We start from the raw sequence: 19,280 nt of genomic DNA on the forward strand, positions 1-19,280 counted from the left end.
ATCGGGCATTTCGAAAATTGCCCAGTCATTAGGTAAATTGAATGCTTTTATTGGGCAATTTGTGAAATATTCAACAGAGCAAATCTACGGGTTGCTAAGTCAATCGAGGGGTACCATAACATGATAAAATTAGACACCGCAAACTTTATTTTAAAGAACTGCAAAGAAAAACAAATAACTTACTGCGTATTTCAAATTTTCAGGAATCCCTAATCTACGTATGAAATGTTCATTGGGCTTGGTTTCATTTTAGACATTTATCATGGTCTTTTAAAGGATTTACATATAGTATGAGTTGTCTTTATAATGTTATGCGCCCCGCCGTTGCTTTTTTGTCCCTTGAACCAGGATTTTATTTTGAATATTTATAATGCTTCCTCAGCAAGTATACACTGGGTTGTGGTTCTCTGTATAATATTAAGTGATTAAGTCGATTCCTTTTAAAATTTGTTGGCCTATGGGTCATTTTGGACATTTATAAGGCACCTTAAACGTGTCTGCACACAGACGTATACATATATATCGTGTTTTCGGGCCCCACCGATGCCATTTCGAACCGTTGACCAGGGGTTAATTGAGTATATTAAGAAAAGCTCCTAAACAGGCTTATATATGGCGGCAGTTGTCTTTATCATGTTTTGCAATCCTGGTGTTCCTTTTATAGCCTGCCCGCTTGGGTTTTATAATTTTCCGTTCATATATTAACATTGGGCTGCGGTTTCCTATATCATGCTATGCTGTCCCGCCGATGTCCTTTAAAACCTGTGGAGCTTTTGTTAGTTTAGGATTTTTAGAACTGCCCTTCAACGGGTCTGCATACGACAGCAAATATCTGTAGTATGTTTTGGCACCCGGATAATGTTTTTCACAGTCTGCTTATTAAGGATAATTAGGACGGGCTGTCAGCAGGTATATATTTGCTGGCGGTTTCCTATATCTTTCTATGACACTCTGCATTTTTCAATTTGCCGAATCGAGCTGGCATTTTTATAATGCCCTGGCAAATTGCAAAGTTAATAATTAAGGACCAACATCTGAGTAATTCCAGCCTATATGTCCTTGTTTTATACTGAGTGAGATTTGTGTTTATTTCATTTTTCTTACGGCTGCTTGACAGCTAATCTAATACAATGTCAGGACCGCTAATCTGCTCTCCCAATTGTTAGGATTGCCACTTTCATTTTCTTTTACATAACAAAAGGACATGTTTTATGCATCAGTGCTACTTGATCTAAAAAATAACAATGTAGCAACGAGCGTGTGTAACGCTCAGTGCATTTTCTATAAAAAAGTCAAAGTAAATAAATGAATGGTCAGTTATACATTGGATGCTTAGTGGATATTAAGAAGGATTTATGTATATATATTTTCGTATGACGGAAGTACTAAAAATATTGTTTAAAAAAACTACTTTTGTATTTGTGTTTGCAGTTTTTAATAATTTCTTAGAATTTGATATTAAATATCTTTTTAATTTTATTCAAAATAATTAACTTAGTAATAATTATGCATAAATATACAACATGTGAGATTTTGCAAAGTGACACTAAATTAATGTGTCATAGCCCACATAACACATAACATCGAGAAAGTTCAGGGTGTACACTTTGTAGCGTAAACAAACTAAAAATCTGCCAACCATTTGACTTTTATTGTGAGCCAAAAAAAAAAATCCAGTTTCTTACTAGCACTAGAGAAGTAAATCCCAACTTCACGTAAAAAATTTTCAATGTTGAGGAGAAAGATCTGAAAAAGAGTTCGTTGTTCCAATAAACACAAGGTTGTGTCCTTATTAGTCTAGCGGTTCAAGCGGTTCTGGTTCTTGAACCACTAGAACCCGAACCGACAAAGTCGGTAAAAATAAAAATAAATGAAAGAAAGATAAATAATTTAATGGAGCAATTCAATTCCTATATACACATGTAGGTAGTAGATGTTTATATACAATGTACATTCATTGCCCATAGGCCATATGTAGGTATGTGTCTTTACTCCTGTGTTCGTTCATGCATGTATAATTCTTTTTTTAAAGAGAGGAGTAATTAAATGAAGAGAAAAAATGCATAGGAAAAGTAATTTTACTCAAAAATTATAAGGAGTCATTTCACTTTACTTTCAGAAAAGTATAGCGAAAATAATAATCGTAGTAGCAGTAATAGTAATAAGAGGATGAAAAGGTAGGTAATTAAATACTTCAATTATTTTCCTCATTTACGACTCCCTTAATATATACAAGGTGGACAAGGTAAATCCGGAATAATCTTTAAAATGTCATAACTTGCGACAAGCTACATGTGTTAGCTATCCAATTTATATACAGTTTTTTAGTATCTCGTCGCCCAGGCATGGAAACAATCATGAATAATTTTCATCATCAAAGCTTGCCGCGTGGGACACTCCGCACAAAAGATAATTTCCTTCTTCAAATATCCAAAATCAACAGTTTATGACGTGATTAAGGCCTTTAATGAGGAGGGAAAGACTGAGAGAGCTCATTTGCCACTCATCCAGATAAGGACCGCAACATAAGCAAAGGGACCCTCACAAATACCATCAGGATTGACCTTTTTACTCGTTTAGGGACAGAGCTTCAAAGCTTCTTCTAACAGAGCAGAATAAGGGAGCCAGAATGAGCAAAGGCAAGATTCTTATGAACCAAATGGTAGTTACGTGCGTTTTTTTGTCAGGCGTCAAAATCTTCATCATTGACGCCAAGCATAACCGTAAAAAAGATAGATGGATCTGTCTGGAACCTGATGAAGTCCAACCAGTAGGAAAGCAAAGAATCCTGCTTCGGTTATGGTCCTAGTGATCATCCACACGGAGGGACATGTTATGCCCCCCACTTCTTCCAAGAGGGCCAGAAGGTGAACAAGGAGGTCTACAAGGATCCTCTGGATGAATGAGGTCCCTCATGGGAATTCCATTTACATTCCAGCAAGACTCAGCAACTGCTCATAAGGGCAAGATTGTCCAAGAGTTCTTAGGACAAATATTTAATATTTGCCAGCCAACATCCTGCATCTCAATCTATGCGATTTTTACCTGTGGGGGAGGGTGAAGAGGATCCTCTTCAAGAACAATCTTACACGGCTTAGTCAAGGCCTTAAAGACCTCAATTGTAAGGATACTAAAGGTCCTGGATCGGCACGAGGTAGCAAGATCATGTTAGGCGCCATGTAAAGATCTCGATTGAGAACGAGCGCTTTCATTATGAATATTTTTTTTACATTTTCTGTGGCTTTCAAATGAATAAAAAGAATCTTTCTATTTCTTGTGCAAGTCTGATAATTAGCCGTTAAAGTTATTCCGGATTTACGTTGTCTACCCCGTATAATCATTAAAAAATTTATAAAATCAATATTATTAAAATGATCAAAATCGTTATTATTTACATACAAATAACATATCATGTAGTTTTTAGAAAACAAATTATTATGTCTTACAAAGATAATGATTATCATCATCTCTTAAATAAGAATACAGAAAAAGAGGTAGATACATACATAGGCAATAAAAACAGTTTTTAGCAATTAAGAAAAAAATAACGGTTTTTAATGTTATTTAAAATAAAAATTGAAAGGGAGGCGCTAGCCATATCTGCCTCCTGTTCCAATTTCTATGAAAGTCATGGAATTCAGAACATACAGAGTAGTGAATAAGTAGGAAAGTCTTCAGGATTATATTTTGGTGAGGCACTTGGTTTTTGGAATTTTTTTTTTTAAAAAAAAAAAAAATTAAATTAAAAAAAAAAAAAAAAAAAATTAAAAAATCAATTGCTATTCACAAAAAATTATTTTTTTTAAAAATATAATTAAAAAAAAAAAAAAGTTCATAAATTAACATCTGTTTGCTTAAAATTAATTTTTTTCAAAAAAAAAAATTAAATATTAAATTTTTGAAAAAAATTTAAAAATTCTGGAGCTTTTCACAAAAAGTTAAGTTTTTTGGAAAACAAAATCAAAAATGTCTGGCTGTTAAAACATAAAATTATATTTTTTGGAAAAAATTTTAAAAATTAAATTTCAATGTTAAATTTTTGGGAAAAAATTTCAAAAATCCAAAGTTGTTAAAAAAAAAATTAAATTTCTTAGAAAAAAATTTCAAATATTAAATTATTAAAAAAAAAAAATTCTGGGAATTAAATTTTATTGGAAAAAGCAAACATTTGCCCCTCAACCACAACCCCTGCATATCTAATCTTCCGATAAAGATAACTTATATGAGAGTCTGAAAAAGTAAGATGTCTGTCGAAAAATTAGACAAAAATATTTCTACACCCCGTAAAAGAAAATCCTTTAACTAGACCCTGCTCACTGCCAGTTAATTTAGGGTCATTTTCTTTCTCTTTCGAGAGAAAGGGAAGGAGACAAAATAAAGTTTTAACATTTGATACAGGTTTTTTGGCCGGCTAAAAGAACGTATTTGTGGAAGCCATAGTTTTCTTACTTATTTAATAATAGTTTATTTTCAAATTGTGCCCTAGGCAAGTGACTACGAGGTGTGTTAGTCAAATCCCCCCTCCTTCCTTTTAAATTTCCTTTTTTTTAAATTATTGCATAACTGAAATTATAGCCGGAAAAAAAAGAGAAAAAACTTACCGGGTAAATTACTATATTCAACGAGGTAGTTCAAGATATGTGAATTTCCATCATGAGGGATCTCCCAACCAATTTCTAAAGAACGACTTCCAACATTGGATATACGAACACCACGCGGGGAAGATGGAATATCTACATAAAAAAGAAACAAAAAGACATTTAATCATATCTCCATACTTATTCGTAATAATTAATTAATCATTAATGTTACACAATAATGAAGCAATATTATAACTGTATACATAAATGACCCATCTACATAAAAGCAAGTTTGAAAGATTTTTATCAAAATTGAGTGTGGCTTATATTTGTATTATTCTACACAATATTGTCAATTTCTATTAACAAGTAATTCTTGGGTGTGTCGTAAAATGAAATACTTAAAGTAGCAAAATTGTTCGTCAAAATACAAATTAATGATAAATTAATGAATGTTACTTGAAAGGGATCATATTAGGGACAATATAAGTCTTTTAAATCAAATGAAGGTTTTTAACTATACCCAACCGATTTGGGTATCTTAAATCATCCCCCCAAATTTGAATAATAACTCTAAAATTTTTATCAAATATGTCTATGAACTGTATGGTTGTATGTATGTACGAAGTGTGTTCAAAAAGTAGGGTGACTTTTCAAATTCCCCGGGCAACGTACATTTGGTATGCTCTATTTTTTTATGTTAGTGCACTCGCAATAAACGTACATTTACTGTTTCAACTATATTATCTGTTAAGTTTGTTTTGTGAGAGCCATAACGATTAGAAGTATGTTCGGCGATTTTTTTCTATTGAAAAATCTGGATCAAAGAATTTGCATCAAATTTTGTGTAATAAATGAAATTGAGTGCTCCCAAACACTTGAAATGTTGACAATGTCATACGGCGAAACTGTTCTGAGTTTAAAATAAATGTTTATAGTAGGTGCAAACTCTTCCAAAGATGGCCGAGAAGATGCCAATGAGGAGCCTCGCTTTGGACTCCCAAATATGTCAACAACAGATGAAAACTGTGAAATCACTACCAGAGAAGTTGCTGAGGATATTGACATATCGGTTGGCTCGTGCTATAATTTTTTTTCGAAAGTTTTGAGCATGAGACGAGAGTAGCCAAGTTTGTTCCCAAAACTCCTTAATTTTGACCAAAGGTTGCAGCATTTTTTGGCAAAAACATCACCATAATCATGCCTCAGCCACCATATTCACTGGATTTGGGCCTATGTGACTTAAGAGACCTATGAAAGGACGGAGATTTGCAAGGATTAAGGAGATACAGAAGAGCTCAAGGCTATACCAAAAAGTGTTTCGAGGATTAGAAAAAGCGTTCGCACAAGTGTACTGTACCTGAGTGGGGCTACTTTGAAGAGGACAACATAAGTAGTGAGGAATAAATGAATATTTTATTCTGAAATACATCTTACTTATTGAACACACGGTATATAAAGTAAAATATTACTTAGGGATTTTCTCCATAAATACTTTTTTGTTGTGTAGAGCAATGGTTCTCAAATAAGGGTACATGCACCCCTTGGGGTACTTGAAGGAACACCAAGCACTTGAGATTTTGAAAGAATATTTTACACATCCGCAGTGAGTGGGCTGTAGGGGCTGTAGCCCCCTCCCAATTAAGAAATTTATGTTTTTTACTAGAAAATGTAATATTTGATTTTTTTTTTTCTAAAAATTTAATATAATTTTTTCCAAAAAATTTCTTATTTATAATTTTTTTCAAAAAATTTGTGTATTTTACATATACTTTTTGTGAGCAGTTGTAAAATTTAATTTTTTTCGTTCAAAAAAAGTTAATTTTTTGAGAATAGATATAGATTTTTGAATTTTTTTGCAAATAATTTAATTTTCAATGTATGTTTGAAATTTTTTGAAGTTTTCTTCCAAAAAACTGTAGATTTTGAATTTTTTTTTCCAAAAAAAATTGTTTTTTTGACAATAGAAGTGGATTTTGTAATTTTTTTCAAAGAAATTAAATTTTTAGATAATAAACATGGATTCTATAATTTTCTTTCAAAAAAATTTAATATTCTGAAATTTTTTCCAAAAATATTAATTTTGAAATGTTTTATTTCTGGATTTTTTCTGTCATTGAATCTATAAATGATTTGTGCTTGTACTTTGGTTAAATAAATCTTTTACAAGTAGTACATCACTAAAAAAAAGGTTGAGAGCCCCTGGTGTAGAGTAATTTATCTCTTTTTTTCTCTCCCTACCAATATTTGTTGCAAAATATAAAACCGATTTCTAAAAAAAAATGCATAAAATTTATTTTTTGTACATATAGGTATATTTATACTTACCAAGATACAAAGTATAAAAAAAGTTTTAATCATAATCAGGAGTATGTATTTATTCATCTAATGCAGACGTAATAGAGGTATTTAGGTACATATATACACAAAATAGGTACAGGGATACATTCATAATTATCCAAAAAGTAGTTTTTAATACCATTAAAGTTGTATCTGTATTTGAAGTGGTAGTTAATAGAAAATATATATTATTAATATTACATCATCCCAAAATTGAGTTAAGGTTATGGATGGCATGAAATAGATTTCTATACTAGTGATGGGTAGATTAATAGGAATTGGAGAATCGGGATCAACATTGTAAATATAACATATAATTTGCGATTCCGATTCCTATTTATTCTTTTGATTACTATTAATTACTTTTCTAAGTTATGACAAAAACCCTCCCAAATTAAGGAATTTTTGCATTTTACTAGAAAATTGAATATTTGAAATTTAATTAAATTTATCAAATGCTTTTCAAAAAATTTAATTTTTTTTTCAAAATTTTTTTCAAAATATTTATTTTTCTGAGAACTGCTGAGGATTTTTGATTTTTTTTCCTAAATTTTTTATTTTTTGTGAACAACTGTAGATTTTGTAAATTTTTCTTCAAAAAATTTAACATTTTCAGAATACTCAAGCGTTTTCGAATTTATTGTTTTGTGAACGATTGTGGATTTTTAAATATCCAAAAATTAATTTTTGGATATTTAAAAAAAAAAAAAAAATCTAAAAACCCAGCCAGCCTCAAAATATAATTAAAAAAATTAAAAAACTAAAGGAGAGGACCATCTAAATGTATCTTGGCATAGGTAGTGCTCATGGTAAAATTGGGCTTGGCCTTAGCTTCCAAATTCAGTTATTGATGATATGACAGATCGGCTGAAAAGTCCGGGGTTTAATATTGAAAATTACTTATTTTTAGATTATTATTTTCTTTATTCACTTTAAGTAGCGGAGTCCTCATAACACCTTTCAAGCAATTGCTTAGCTTTAACATTACTCTTTTTCCTATGAGAAAAAGAGTAAAATTACAATTGTTTTGGAAAATGAAAAAGCGGTTTCACATCTAGAACAATAACTCACAAACAGCTGTCCATGTAAAGTTGATATTATCTAAAAATGAGAAAATACTATACACATCATTTTTTTAACCTAATGAGGGATATTTGACTATTTGTACTGAGTCGAATTAAAACAGTCATGCAATGAATGCCATAAATAATTAAAATAACTTTTTATATTATATTTATTACTCTGATAAAGTAAACCTGATAGTTGAACATTTTTTATTCCTTAAGACATCTTGAATTAGATATCTCATCATAATATTGAAAAGGATATACACTTGAAACGTATTTCAAGTATTTATGATGGTACAATGTACCTACATCCTACTTATCTTATCCTTTCTCTTTTCTTCTTCTTGGATTAATTTTCAAATGCGATTAATGTCACAAACAAAAATCCTGCCCTTTTTCATCTCTTTTCCTTTATTTTCAATGTTTAATGTTTGTATGTAGGTAGTGATTAAAAATGAAAAAAGAAAAAGCTGGTTGTTTTTTAATTATTTTTGGATTTATTTAATTAATGTCTTTACACTTTGTTTTCCCTCAAGGATTCTTTGTTTATACCTACATAAGTAGGTCTACCTTTGCTTTCTTCTCTTTAGGGATACAAAAATTATATAAGTCAAACAACCAACCTATTAATTATAAATACATATATCATAAATTACGCACACAAACACACAAAGGTTTCCCAAGGAAAAACATGGGTTAAGTATTATATAATTAGTAAGGAAAAGATTCATGTCTCCAACACCAATTCACATATTTATGCTATATAATTAGTAATAAATCAATTCATTAAATGGATTTTATATTATTCTGCATACCATATAAAAAAGTATCATACCCTACATCTCGAACATTTTAGAAAGCAGATAGGGTAGAAAATATTTTTAGGGTCTTACTTCTTTACACTAGCAGGTCGTAATTGTGATTTCTAAAATGAAACAATATTATGTATAGACTAATATATCCTAAGCATTTTTACGCGTGTCAGTTTGAAGATTGCTATCTGAAAAGTGTTTTTTGTTTTTCAAAGATTGCCAATCGAGAGTATCATTAGCTATAGCCAGCCTTATACAGTATGGTCGAGCAAATTGTCTACGAATGTATACTTGACGGATATGTGCATCTTGCACTAGAACCATAAAAATTACAACTTCAACATTAACATATTTTTAACCGAAAATAAACGTAGCTTTTAGAATATTATCTTAAAGCCTTGTTAATGATTAACTCCTGCCCAAAGTCAGTCTACTTTTTTGTGTTAGTTATGCATTTGGGTGAGAAGTACTCCCGTATGAAGCTTGCAAAAGTAATGTTATTTTATTATATTAGAAAACAAGAATTTAGCTGAACAATGCCCTGTTTTTGTCTATTTCGGCCAATGGACATGTTCACCAGCTTCATTTAAGTTCAAATAGTCAGAAAAATTAAGTTTCGAGTTTTTGACAAGTATTTTTATTATTTTTTAGCAACAAGGTTGGTCATCCTTAATTTTAACTTTTGAAAAAAGTAAAGGTCTTGATTTAGTTTTTTATAATTTTATTGATATCTAGCTTCAGTCTACAGATATTGAGGCAAAGAGGGAAAGAGTTGCTGTCCTTCTAGGAGCCTATTTGTCAATCTCAAAGATCATGTACAAAAGGAAGTGCACTAGAACTTTTATTTATTAATTCAAGGCTATGGTCAAGTCCGGTAATGCCCTTCAGAAGAAAAAAGGTAGTGGTAGACTAAATAGGAAGCAGACAGAACCTAAGTTGGCGGATATCAATTCCAGAATCCATGAGAACCCCGAAATATCAATGAGAAAGGCCAGAGGGTTGTCCAAGACGACTACAGTTAATGTAGTAAGGGACTTAGGGCTCAAAAGCTACAAGATAATGCATTACCAAGACCATCATGGCAATGAGAGTGACCAAAGCAAAAATACTTCTGAACTGGACAAAGAAAAATTCTAACATTGTGCGTATCTTGAGTGATGATAAATTTTGTACTGTTGACCAGGCCAGGAATGCACAAAACAATTGTTATTTGGCTACAAGTCCCAAAGAGGTTCCCCCTATCAATAGGACAAAACACCTTTCCGGGGACATGATGTTGGGTGTTGTGGCATCTGATGGTAAGGCAATGTCTCCGTAACTGTTTGAAGGTCATGAATCATGTCGTAAAGCCTTGGTTGGACCAAACCTATCCTCAGGATGGCTATGATTGGCAACAAGATTCAGCACCAGCCCACAAGGCTGCTTAAACTCAAAACTGGTGTGATATGAATTTGGACGATTTTGGGCTTTGGTCAATGTGGCCGCCTTCTTTTCTAGATTGTTCACTATTGGACTATGGGATCTAGGGCAATGTGGAGAGAAAAGCTGGACACACTTATCATGCAAATTTTGAAGTTCTCAAGGCCTCTGTTGAAGATGTGTAAAATGTAGAAGGAGTATGTTGCCAGAGTATATTCCACCTTCAGACTTAGGGTAGAGGTCATGGTTGCGGTTAATGGGGGTCATTTTGAAATGTAATTGTAAAAGTTACATACTTAATTGAATAAAAATATTCAACCTTCGACTCCTTAAGGTTCTTGCATAAAACGTTCATATCATTCACGTATACATTTGTTTTACGATTTGCTCGACCGCATTGAAAGCCCTTCGTTTTCTCTTTTGAGATGAAATAATGAGCTTTTTTTTGGAAACTTTTGTAACTTCTAGTAACTTTTTTAAATAAATTATGTCCAAATTTCAATTAATGGCGGGTTTTATAGAAATAAATATTCCTTAATTTTAAAATTACTTTTTTTATGAAATACATTTTACTCAAATAACTTTGTTTTGGACAAATAAAGTACATTGTACATGGATTGACGTCACTTACTGTTTATAGAAAAAGTAATGATACCTTCTAAAAATATAGTTTCGAATAGGTTTTGTTGATTAAATCTTAAAGTTCAAATTATTTTTCAATAGCTTATATTCTAAGCTTTTGATTGTTGTACATGTTGTTAATAAAATTAGCATATGTCACGATGGAGGCAAGAAAAGCCATCATAGGAAATTAAAACCCAGCCAGGAGGAACATCTCAGACATCATGTTGGATACCTGTTACCAGCAGCAGATTACTTGATGTTGTTGAAGGAAAATGTGATCCCATGGATCACATAGACCATAAAGAAGTACAACAAGGCCACGTACGTATTCTAGCAGGACACGTTTCCGGCCCGTACTGCTAATATTGTACAAGAGTGGATGGGTAGTAACATGAAATTTTGGTCCTAGATAATTCGGCCCCTCAGAGCCCAGATCTGAATCAACTGCTGGATTACTTCATTTGGTGGCAAATTGAGAAGAAGGGCTGCATTGTCTGCCACCAAAATATTGATGCCCCTAAGGCCTCTGTTAACCAGCAGTGGAGGATCATGAAAAATGTCTACTTTGCCAATGTGTGCAAGGGGTTCCAGAGACGGTTGGAGGCTGTCATTCAGGCGGATAGTGGCCAGATTCAAAATTAATGTGCATTGTTATAGTAAAAAATATTATAAAATAAATTTTTTTATTTTATGACTACTTAGAAGCAGATCTCAATACTTTTTCTACACCCAGTATTTTTATTAACCTGTTGATACTTGTTTGTCCTTTTCTTAATTTTCCAATATAAACATCAGTCAGTGTACTTGGTAATGAAGGAGACGTGACTCATCTAAAAGTTTTTAACAAATTTAGTAAAATAGATATCTAATTTATGTTTGTTTTATTATAACAGTTAAAAAAGGAGTCAAATGGTATGAGTCCTAAAGATCACGGACCGTTTATTCTAGTACATAGTAACCAGGAGGGCCTGTGCACATGAAAGATGTGGAGTAACCCTAATAATTTGGTTATGAGTCCTTTTTGTTCTCATGAATTGAAGATCATTATCCTATGAAATATATTTTTATTTGAATCCCCCCTCCGAAACGCCGCTACTTGTAGGGTGCTTAATGAAACTGTATGACAGCTGAGATACTCTCCTTCTAAACGTTCCACAAATTGCCAGTGTCACTATGTCGATTTTTTTTTTCGACATACCGAAAATTCTTAGGATTGACAACTGTAATTATGTATACATGCATAATAAGTTTAGTGGCCATTCGCTTCCCCATGATTCTTTTCGGTAGTGCTCTTTTCGGAGTAGTTTTTTCTGCACAGCTTCTTTGCAGGGCGATTCTTTTACATGTAGTTATTTTCAGCGCAATCAAATTTTTTCTTTTGAATATTGATTTTCATACATTTTACGGTACATTATTCCCAAGATCTCGTTCAAATATTCCAAATGTTTAATTCCTTTCCGTTAATTAATAATAATACAAGTATATTGTTCTACTTGGAATTGTTTTATAGAATAAATCATTGCTCAGTTATGATATTTAGATCTAACCAGAAATTAAGTTAAAATTTATTTTAATTGCTCCGAAATGATACTGCACCTCAACGAAGCAAGCTAAAAGAATTTGTACCAAAAACTGCCCTTCTGAAAAGATGCAGACCAAAAAAATGCCTCCAAATAAGTGGTCACGCATCAGAACATTTGTAAGAATCAAAAGGTTAATCGAGCCACATAGAAATTGCAAAATAAACAATCTTTAGTACTCCCATTGTATCCCCACATATTTGTCGTAAGTTATTTTTTTTAAGCATGGTTAAATCAAAACAATCCCTCGTATCAAAATCAGATAATATCCTATTTCTCCAACGTATGGGCTCCTTCAAAAACTTTTTTCAAAAGTAACGGTTAAGAATTAGCTTTACAAACTTAGATAATGGACTAAGTTCTATTCAAGTATTATTTTGCTTTAAAAAAAGTCTTATAGAATTTATACTTTTTTTTGAATGGATTTTTAAAATGAATTAATAAAAAAAAATGCCTACTGAGAAAGTTAGTCCATAAAAAATGTAAACGCAAAAATCTCCGAAGTTGTAACATACAGTTATATCCCAGATAATTTATGATCCAAGTTTTGGTTAAGGAAAGCCCTTAAAAATAATAATGCAGACTTTAATATTTAAAAAAGGTAAATTCTTCTCTCTTGTTATTCTTCATAATTTATGAACTAGCTTTTGTTCCTGATCTTATCTAATTCATTACAAACTTTATGTATAAAAAAAAAAAATGAGATAACAAAGAGATAATAAAAATATTTAGATACACAAGCAAATTTCTAAGACAATTTTCAAGTAAACTGGGAAATTTAGGAGTCGTATGTTGAAGATTGAAAAAAGTTCAAGAACTGAATGGAAACAAAATTTAAGCTTCTTTTGTGTCTTCAAATCTGATATGTTGGTTGGGAATTTGTAGCAACAGCTGGGGAACATCTCTCATTTTATGCATAAATACACCGATATGATATAAAGAGTTATTTTCACACATTTACACAAGCATTAAGTGGCACCCTAACGTACATCAATATGGTATGTATGCATTAGACTGTTCCGAAATTATTGAGACAGGTTCGTTTGAAGGGAAAGGAGAAGAGTTAGCTTCAAAATTAGACTTGTATCGATTGCCTCCTGAATTTTATGGCGGAAAAATATTCCATACTTATTCAGAGACTAAATAGCTAATGTCTACTTCTCTATTTGGAAATGTGTCTTCATTTGTCACTGAACATGGAGACTCACAATTTTCACTCGTACTTTTTGATAGGCTCGTAAAGAAGCGTGTTTACAGCCTATAGAATAACAAAACAAACCCAAAGGAACTTCTGCTCATGTAGGACAATGCACGCACCCACATAGCCAACGACATCCGGCAGTTCTTAACGCAGAGAAAGGTCGAAACGATCAACTAGAGTGCCTACAGTCCGGATCTCAATCTTTGTGACCGATTTATCTTCCATAAGCTGAAGCACCTGCTCCGGGATTACGATTTTTCTAACCATAAAGACCTCACACGCGGCGTTCAGCAGGTGATGAAGTTTGTGAAGGGAGAGGAGCTCTCCAGGCAGTAATGGGAGTTGGAGAACCATTGCCACAACGTTATCTGAGCTAGAGGAGACTATATGATATGATTTAGTGTTTTTTTTCAAACTTTTGAATTTACTTTCTTGTCTTACTGGGGTAGTCTCAATCATTATAGAACAACCTAATATTTGTCTATATAATACCTCTGGGGTTGTACAATATATATATATATATATACACTATCTCTGACTTTAAGAGAAAAACAGTTTTATTCATTTAATTTTGTTTAATTATAAACAAAACTTTTTAATGCTTTGCGAGAAAGACATAATTTTTCAAATAAAAAGAAACATAATTCCTTTTTTTTTTTACTTTTAGGTAAACTTTTATATTATTTTAAAGAGAGAGTAGATATAAAAGTTTTATTTTAACGAACTTTGTTTTCCAAAATGATCTCTATTACATAATCATTTCACAACTCATTATCTCTCTACTCTTTGTTCGTGAAAATTATACACTTAATGTAGGTTCATAAATGAAAAGTCCCTTACCTTCAACAGAGAGAATAAAGTCCTTTTGATCTCGACCATACTGATTCACAGCCTCGCAAGTAACTGGACCAGCATCCTGGTCTAATATTGGAGAAATGACAAAGCGAGAAACGGATCCATAGAGAGTATAATGGTTCTCAATACTATATCTCGCATCCTCACCCTCAGATATGGGCATTCCATTTCGACGCCAGAGGATATCAATGTTCTCATCTCCAGCCACTTCACAAATGAGAATCCCTTTTTCTCCCTTACGAACTGCCAGATGGACTTTCTCTTCAAGAAATCGCGGAGGAGCTACAAATGAGGTTAAAAATTAATTAATTATTTACGTATACATATATCTTAAACTAAGATTAAGAAGAGCATGTAAGTCAATTCTTAATGGCTCTTGCTCAATCAGAAAAGTACGTTACATACAAAACGAAAAAGTTAATGCTGAAGAAAACTTTTCTCTTGGAAATAATCAATTAAATGAAATAAGATGGAATAATGGTGAGGAAATAAAACATTTGATAAATGATTAACTATATATGTCTAAAGAATGAAAAATATATACATATAAACACAAAGCAATCAATGAACTTTGCAAGTAGAAAAATTTATAGTATCATAATCAAAGAGCTGCTCAAAAGAATTATAGCTTTGTATTAGCATTAGTAAAATTAGAGGTAAAAAGTTATTCTAAAACAAAATCCGATCAAACAATCCCCACAAACATTTCACTTGCATATAACAAGCTATATGCAAGTAGCACTGTTGGCTAATACTTAGTAATTTTGATGATTATGATGACAGCAATTAAAATGATTTTAAGAATCAATCTAAGAACCATATTTAAAAACATTTTGTTGGCATATAAAAAGCTTTATGCAATTAGAGAGCAGAGTTATGTGAAAATCAGATTTTACAGCGTTTATCTGCTATATGTACGTGTTATTTTGCCCTTGGTTGATTATATTCAGTGTATTAATATTTTTTAATATTCGACATTCATTTTTCAGCTATCATATAGTTAGTAGTTTTTTACTCAGCGTTTTAATACTCGTATTATATTTAAATAAACTGTATAACATAAGATTTGTATACTTTAGTCAGATATATGCTAGCATAAAGCATTGAAATGTCTTGAGAGTAAATTAGCTCAATCCATTAAATAAATATAATTGCTCAATAGGATTAAAAATAAATAGATTATACATCCTTACAGTTGACTGTGAGATTGATGGTTTTGGAGATTCCCGAACGAACACCATTGTCTGCTGTACAGGTGTACATCCCTTCAGAGGTTTTGTCAGCAGATGATATGTAGAAAGTACCGTTCGCAAATTGGTGATATCCATTGGATAGAATGGAAGGAATGCTAGAGTCGAGGAAGTCCTTGGTTCCTGAGAAAGAAAAAAGTAAATGAGTTAATTGGAAATTCAAACGTATATAAACATATGTGGTCTATCAAAATAATAAAAACTTGAACAGACGACATCCCAATCTAGATTGATACTTCATATGTATACATAGATACAGACCGATATTTCATAGACATATTTCGATTAATTACACAGGGGAACCCTCATTTTGTAAAAATGAATTTAAAGCCAAATAAGGAATTTATCTTTGAGCGGAGAATCCGAAACTGACCTGAGTTTTTCTCTCAGTCATCTGAATTCTCAAATATCTGGGGTTATAGTAATTCGGGACTATTATCGTTCAAAATCATTTTTTACCCTTAAAACAGTCCCCAAATTAAAAGTAAGATTTAATAAATCTTATGTAAAAATATTTTTTATGATTATAAAGTGTTTATAATGATTCTATATCTTCTTCTCAACGATATATTTCGATGTTTAGGCTAAAAAATGACGAAAAACGACACTCTTTTTTAAACCCTTACGGTTAACTTATTTATAGTACATAGTTATAAGGAATATCATAGCTTATAATATAGAAAAATATTCAATGTATAATTTAAGAAAAGATATATTTAAAAAATATACATCTCCAAAATTTCTAGTTCAATTTCGTTCGTATCCTATTTTTTATGGAGGAGTTCTAGCAAATAGTCAACATTATCATCATATTTAATTGCATGACGTCATGCCTCGTAAAAGAAAGATACATGCAATTAAAGGAGACACTTCTAACTTGATCATCCATCTCAAGAAATGCTGGAATCCGGATTCCGAATCCCACGAGGGACGATGAGAGGAGATTTCATCCAAGGAAAACTACCAAACCTCACAAGACAGTATTTTAAACTCCTTCTGTGGGAATGATATACCAGAATCCTTACGATAAAGCAATCTATTCACGATGAGTAGATAGTTTTAATACTTCAAAATGATGTCACTTAAAAAATACAAAATGCAAAATTGGAGATGAATTATAGTCACGAATTACAATAATCCCAGAAATTTCAGAATTTCGACGATTCAAAGAAAAACTATGCTCAGTTTTGAATTCTGAGCTCTTAGATAAATTCGGTTATTGTCTTCAATTCATTTGCACAAAATTCCCTCCCCCCCCCTGTGTTATAGGCATTGTATTCAAATTTTGGGGATGGGTTAAGATACCCAAGATTTTATCTATAGTTTAGAACCTTTATTTGATTTAAGTACCTTAATTTGGCTCTGATATGGCCTCTTTAAAATAACATGTATCAATTTCTCATTCTATTATTGTGACTATCAACTTTGTGCTACTTGCAGCAATTTGCAGCGCCTCCAAAGGGTTAGTAAGAATAATTTGTTGATAGAAAATGTGTCGAATAATACAATTGTAGGTCAGACTCAATTTTATTATTATAATTTTAACACAAAATTCGTTTGTTTTTCTAAGTTGTTTAGTTCTAAATGATTTAGTCATGTTTAATAATAATAATAGGTTTGTAATTCAATACCAACCTTAATTCTTTCACTTTTTAATATTATATTTATTTTAAGCAATAAAAACAATTGAATCCATAATAATCAATTCGTAAAGATGAATTTTAATACATAAAAGTGTTTTTCTAGATTCTGGCAAGAAGTCGGGCTTCCAAATATACCAAATTTAATCATGGATAGAGGTAAATTGTAAAGAGGCTTCCAAATAATCCTTGGAATTGATTTTTACAGTCGTTTAGCTGTTTGTATGACAATAGAACGACGAAAGGTGGTTATGCACCTCCTTTTGCTGGTATTAAAAATGGTCGCAACTAAATGTAAGCAATATTAATGAGAAAATTTGCCTAAAAAACTATTCCGAAATTTGAAAAAAAAAAGAAAAGGTTCAATGCTTATTCTACCTTAGTTATGAACAAATGAATATAAATACACTAAAGATTCAAAACTGAGCTGGTCAGCAAAAAGTAATGTTTGAGTTTGTTCTGACTATAGTAATATAGTTACAATACCAGTATTAAATTGCTTGAAAACATCAAAAGAATGAATTTTAATATACCAGAGTATATGCTTGAACGAGTATAATCTTTTAAAAGGCTGATAGATGGATAAATAAAAAGAAATTTAATTCATTTCTTTGGAAGGCTGAACATTAGACAAAAATCTAAGGGAAATTTATTTTTCAAAAATACTAAAATCTTCATTATAGTGTTCACTTTATGAACACAAAATATGCAGGAAAATATGAGATGGGAGCAGAGGTGCCTAAAATATGTCAATGAAAGTGGGAGAGGTTTTTCTTGTTGGCAATCTGAAAAGGGCTTTTTATTTTCCAAAGCTGTTATTATTATTATTTAATTTTTGAAGATAGAACATCTAAGTATAAATAAATAGAATCCTAAGAAAATGATTTTTGAACTGTTCACATCTTAGAGCAGGGGGAAAAATGCGGAAACATATTAAAAATTCAAAAAAGTATGAATTTGAATAGGTCTAATGTCTTTGCTATATACGGAGTAAAACGTGATTTCCTTATTGTGATTCTAATAAAACGTCCGTACAGCTAAGCTGCTCTCCTTCCAAATATTTTTCAAATTTTTAAGATTACCACTTTCATTTTCTAATTCTTTTATTTTTACATATACATAGGATATATTTTATATATCAGTGGATGTGAGTGTCTCCAAGTAAAATATCCATTAATTAATTATTTTTTTAATTTTTTGTACAGAAATGCTGTTCCCCAACGTCCATTTTTTAAATTAAAACTATGTATGTGCATAATATTTTTTTATTAATTGCAATGTCTGTTTGCTGATCATTTATTATGGTACTGCATACGTTTTATTCATTACGTAATAAAAACAAAATATTTCATTGTAAAAAAAACCCCCACAAAAACAGCAACAAAGTATATCGTTTATCATTTCATTTCTCTTATCATGTGCAACAATCTTATATTTTTTATTGTTGCAAAAAAAACAACAACAATAAAAAACAATAACAGCAAAGACATTGCACATAGATATAATATAAAGCATGGGGAGGACTCAAAAATTAGAATCCTCTTCGGAGGCGTCTAGCATCAGTACTAAAAGTTTGTACTTGGCGCCATTTGAAAGAACTGACATAAAGCTACAATGTGATGTTTGTTTTGTTTTTGTGGAATCAAAAATGTCCGAACAACAAGCACAACGGACTAGGGTTTGTGATTTCCTCCGTACACAAGTCCATCTCCGATAAGAAGATCTTCACAGTGGACGCTGTTCTGAAGAGGAAAAATGATAGCATCTTGGTTCAATCAAGAGCTCAGGTCAAGGGGACCTTCAGGACCAAACATCCTGCTCAGATAATTGCACTCGGTCTCTTGGCGTCCGACGGCAGCAAGATACTTCCCTACTTCTTTAAGGCCAATGAGAAAGTGAACACGGACTTCTA

The 19,280-nt window shown here is 31.7% G+C and overlaps 1 protein-coding gene across 1 annotated transcript in view; it reads right to left on the reverse strand.

The window, feature by feature from the left end:
- LOC121117075 (cell adhesion molecule Dscam1-like) overlaps positions 1 to 19,280 on the reverse strand; it is a 219,158-nt gene that overhangs the window by 55,156 nt on the left and 144,722 nt on the right. The window contains 3 exon segments of the mRNA XM_071888296.1: positions 4,602 to 4,733; positions 14,464 to 14,760; positions 15,672 to 15,851. Of these exon segments, the coding sequence (XP_071744397.1) occupies positions 4,602 to 4,733; positions 14,464 to 14,760; positions 15,672 to 15,851 (609 nt within the window).

The sequence above is a fragment of the Lepeophtheirus salmonis genome, chromosome 5, assembly GCF_016086655.4.
Source record: "Lepeophtheirus salmonis chromosome 5, UVic_Lsal_1.4, whole genome shotgun sequence".
NCBI lineage: Eukaryota > Metazoa > Arthropoda > Copepoda > Siphonostomatoida > Caligidae > Lepeophtheirus > Lepeophtheirus salmonis.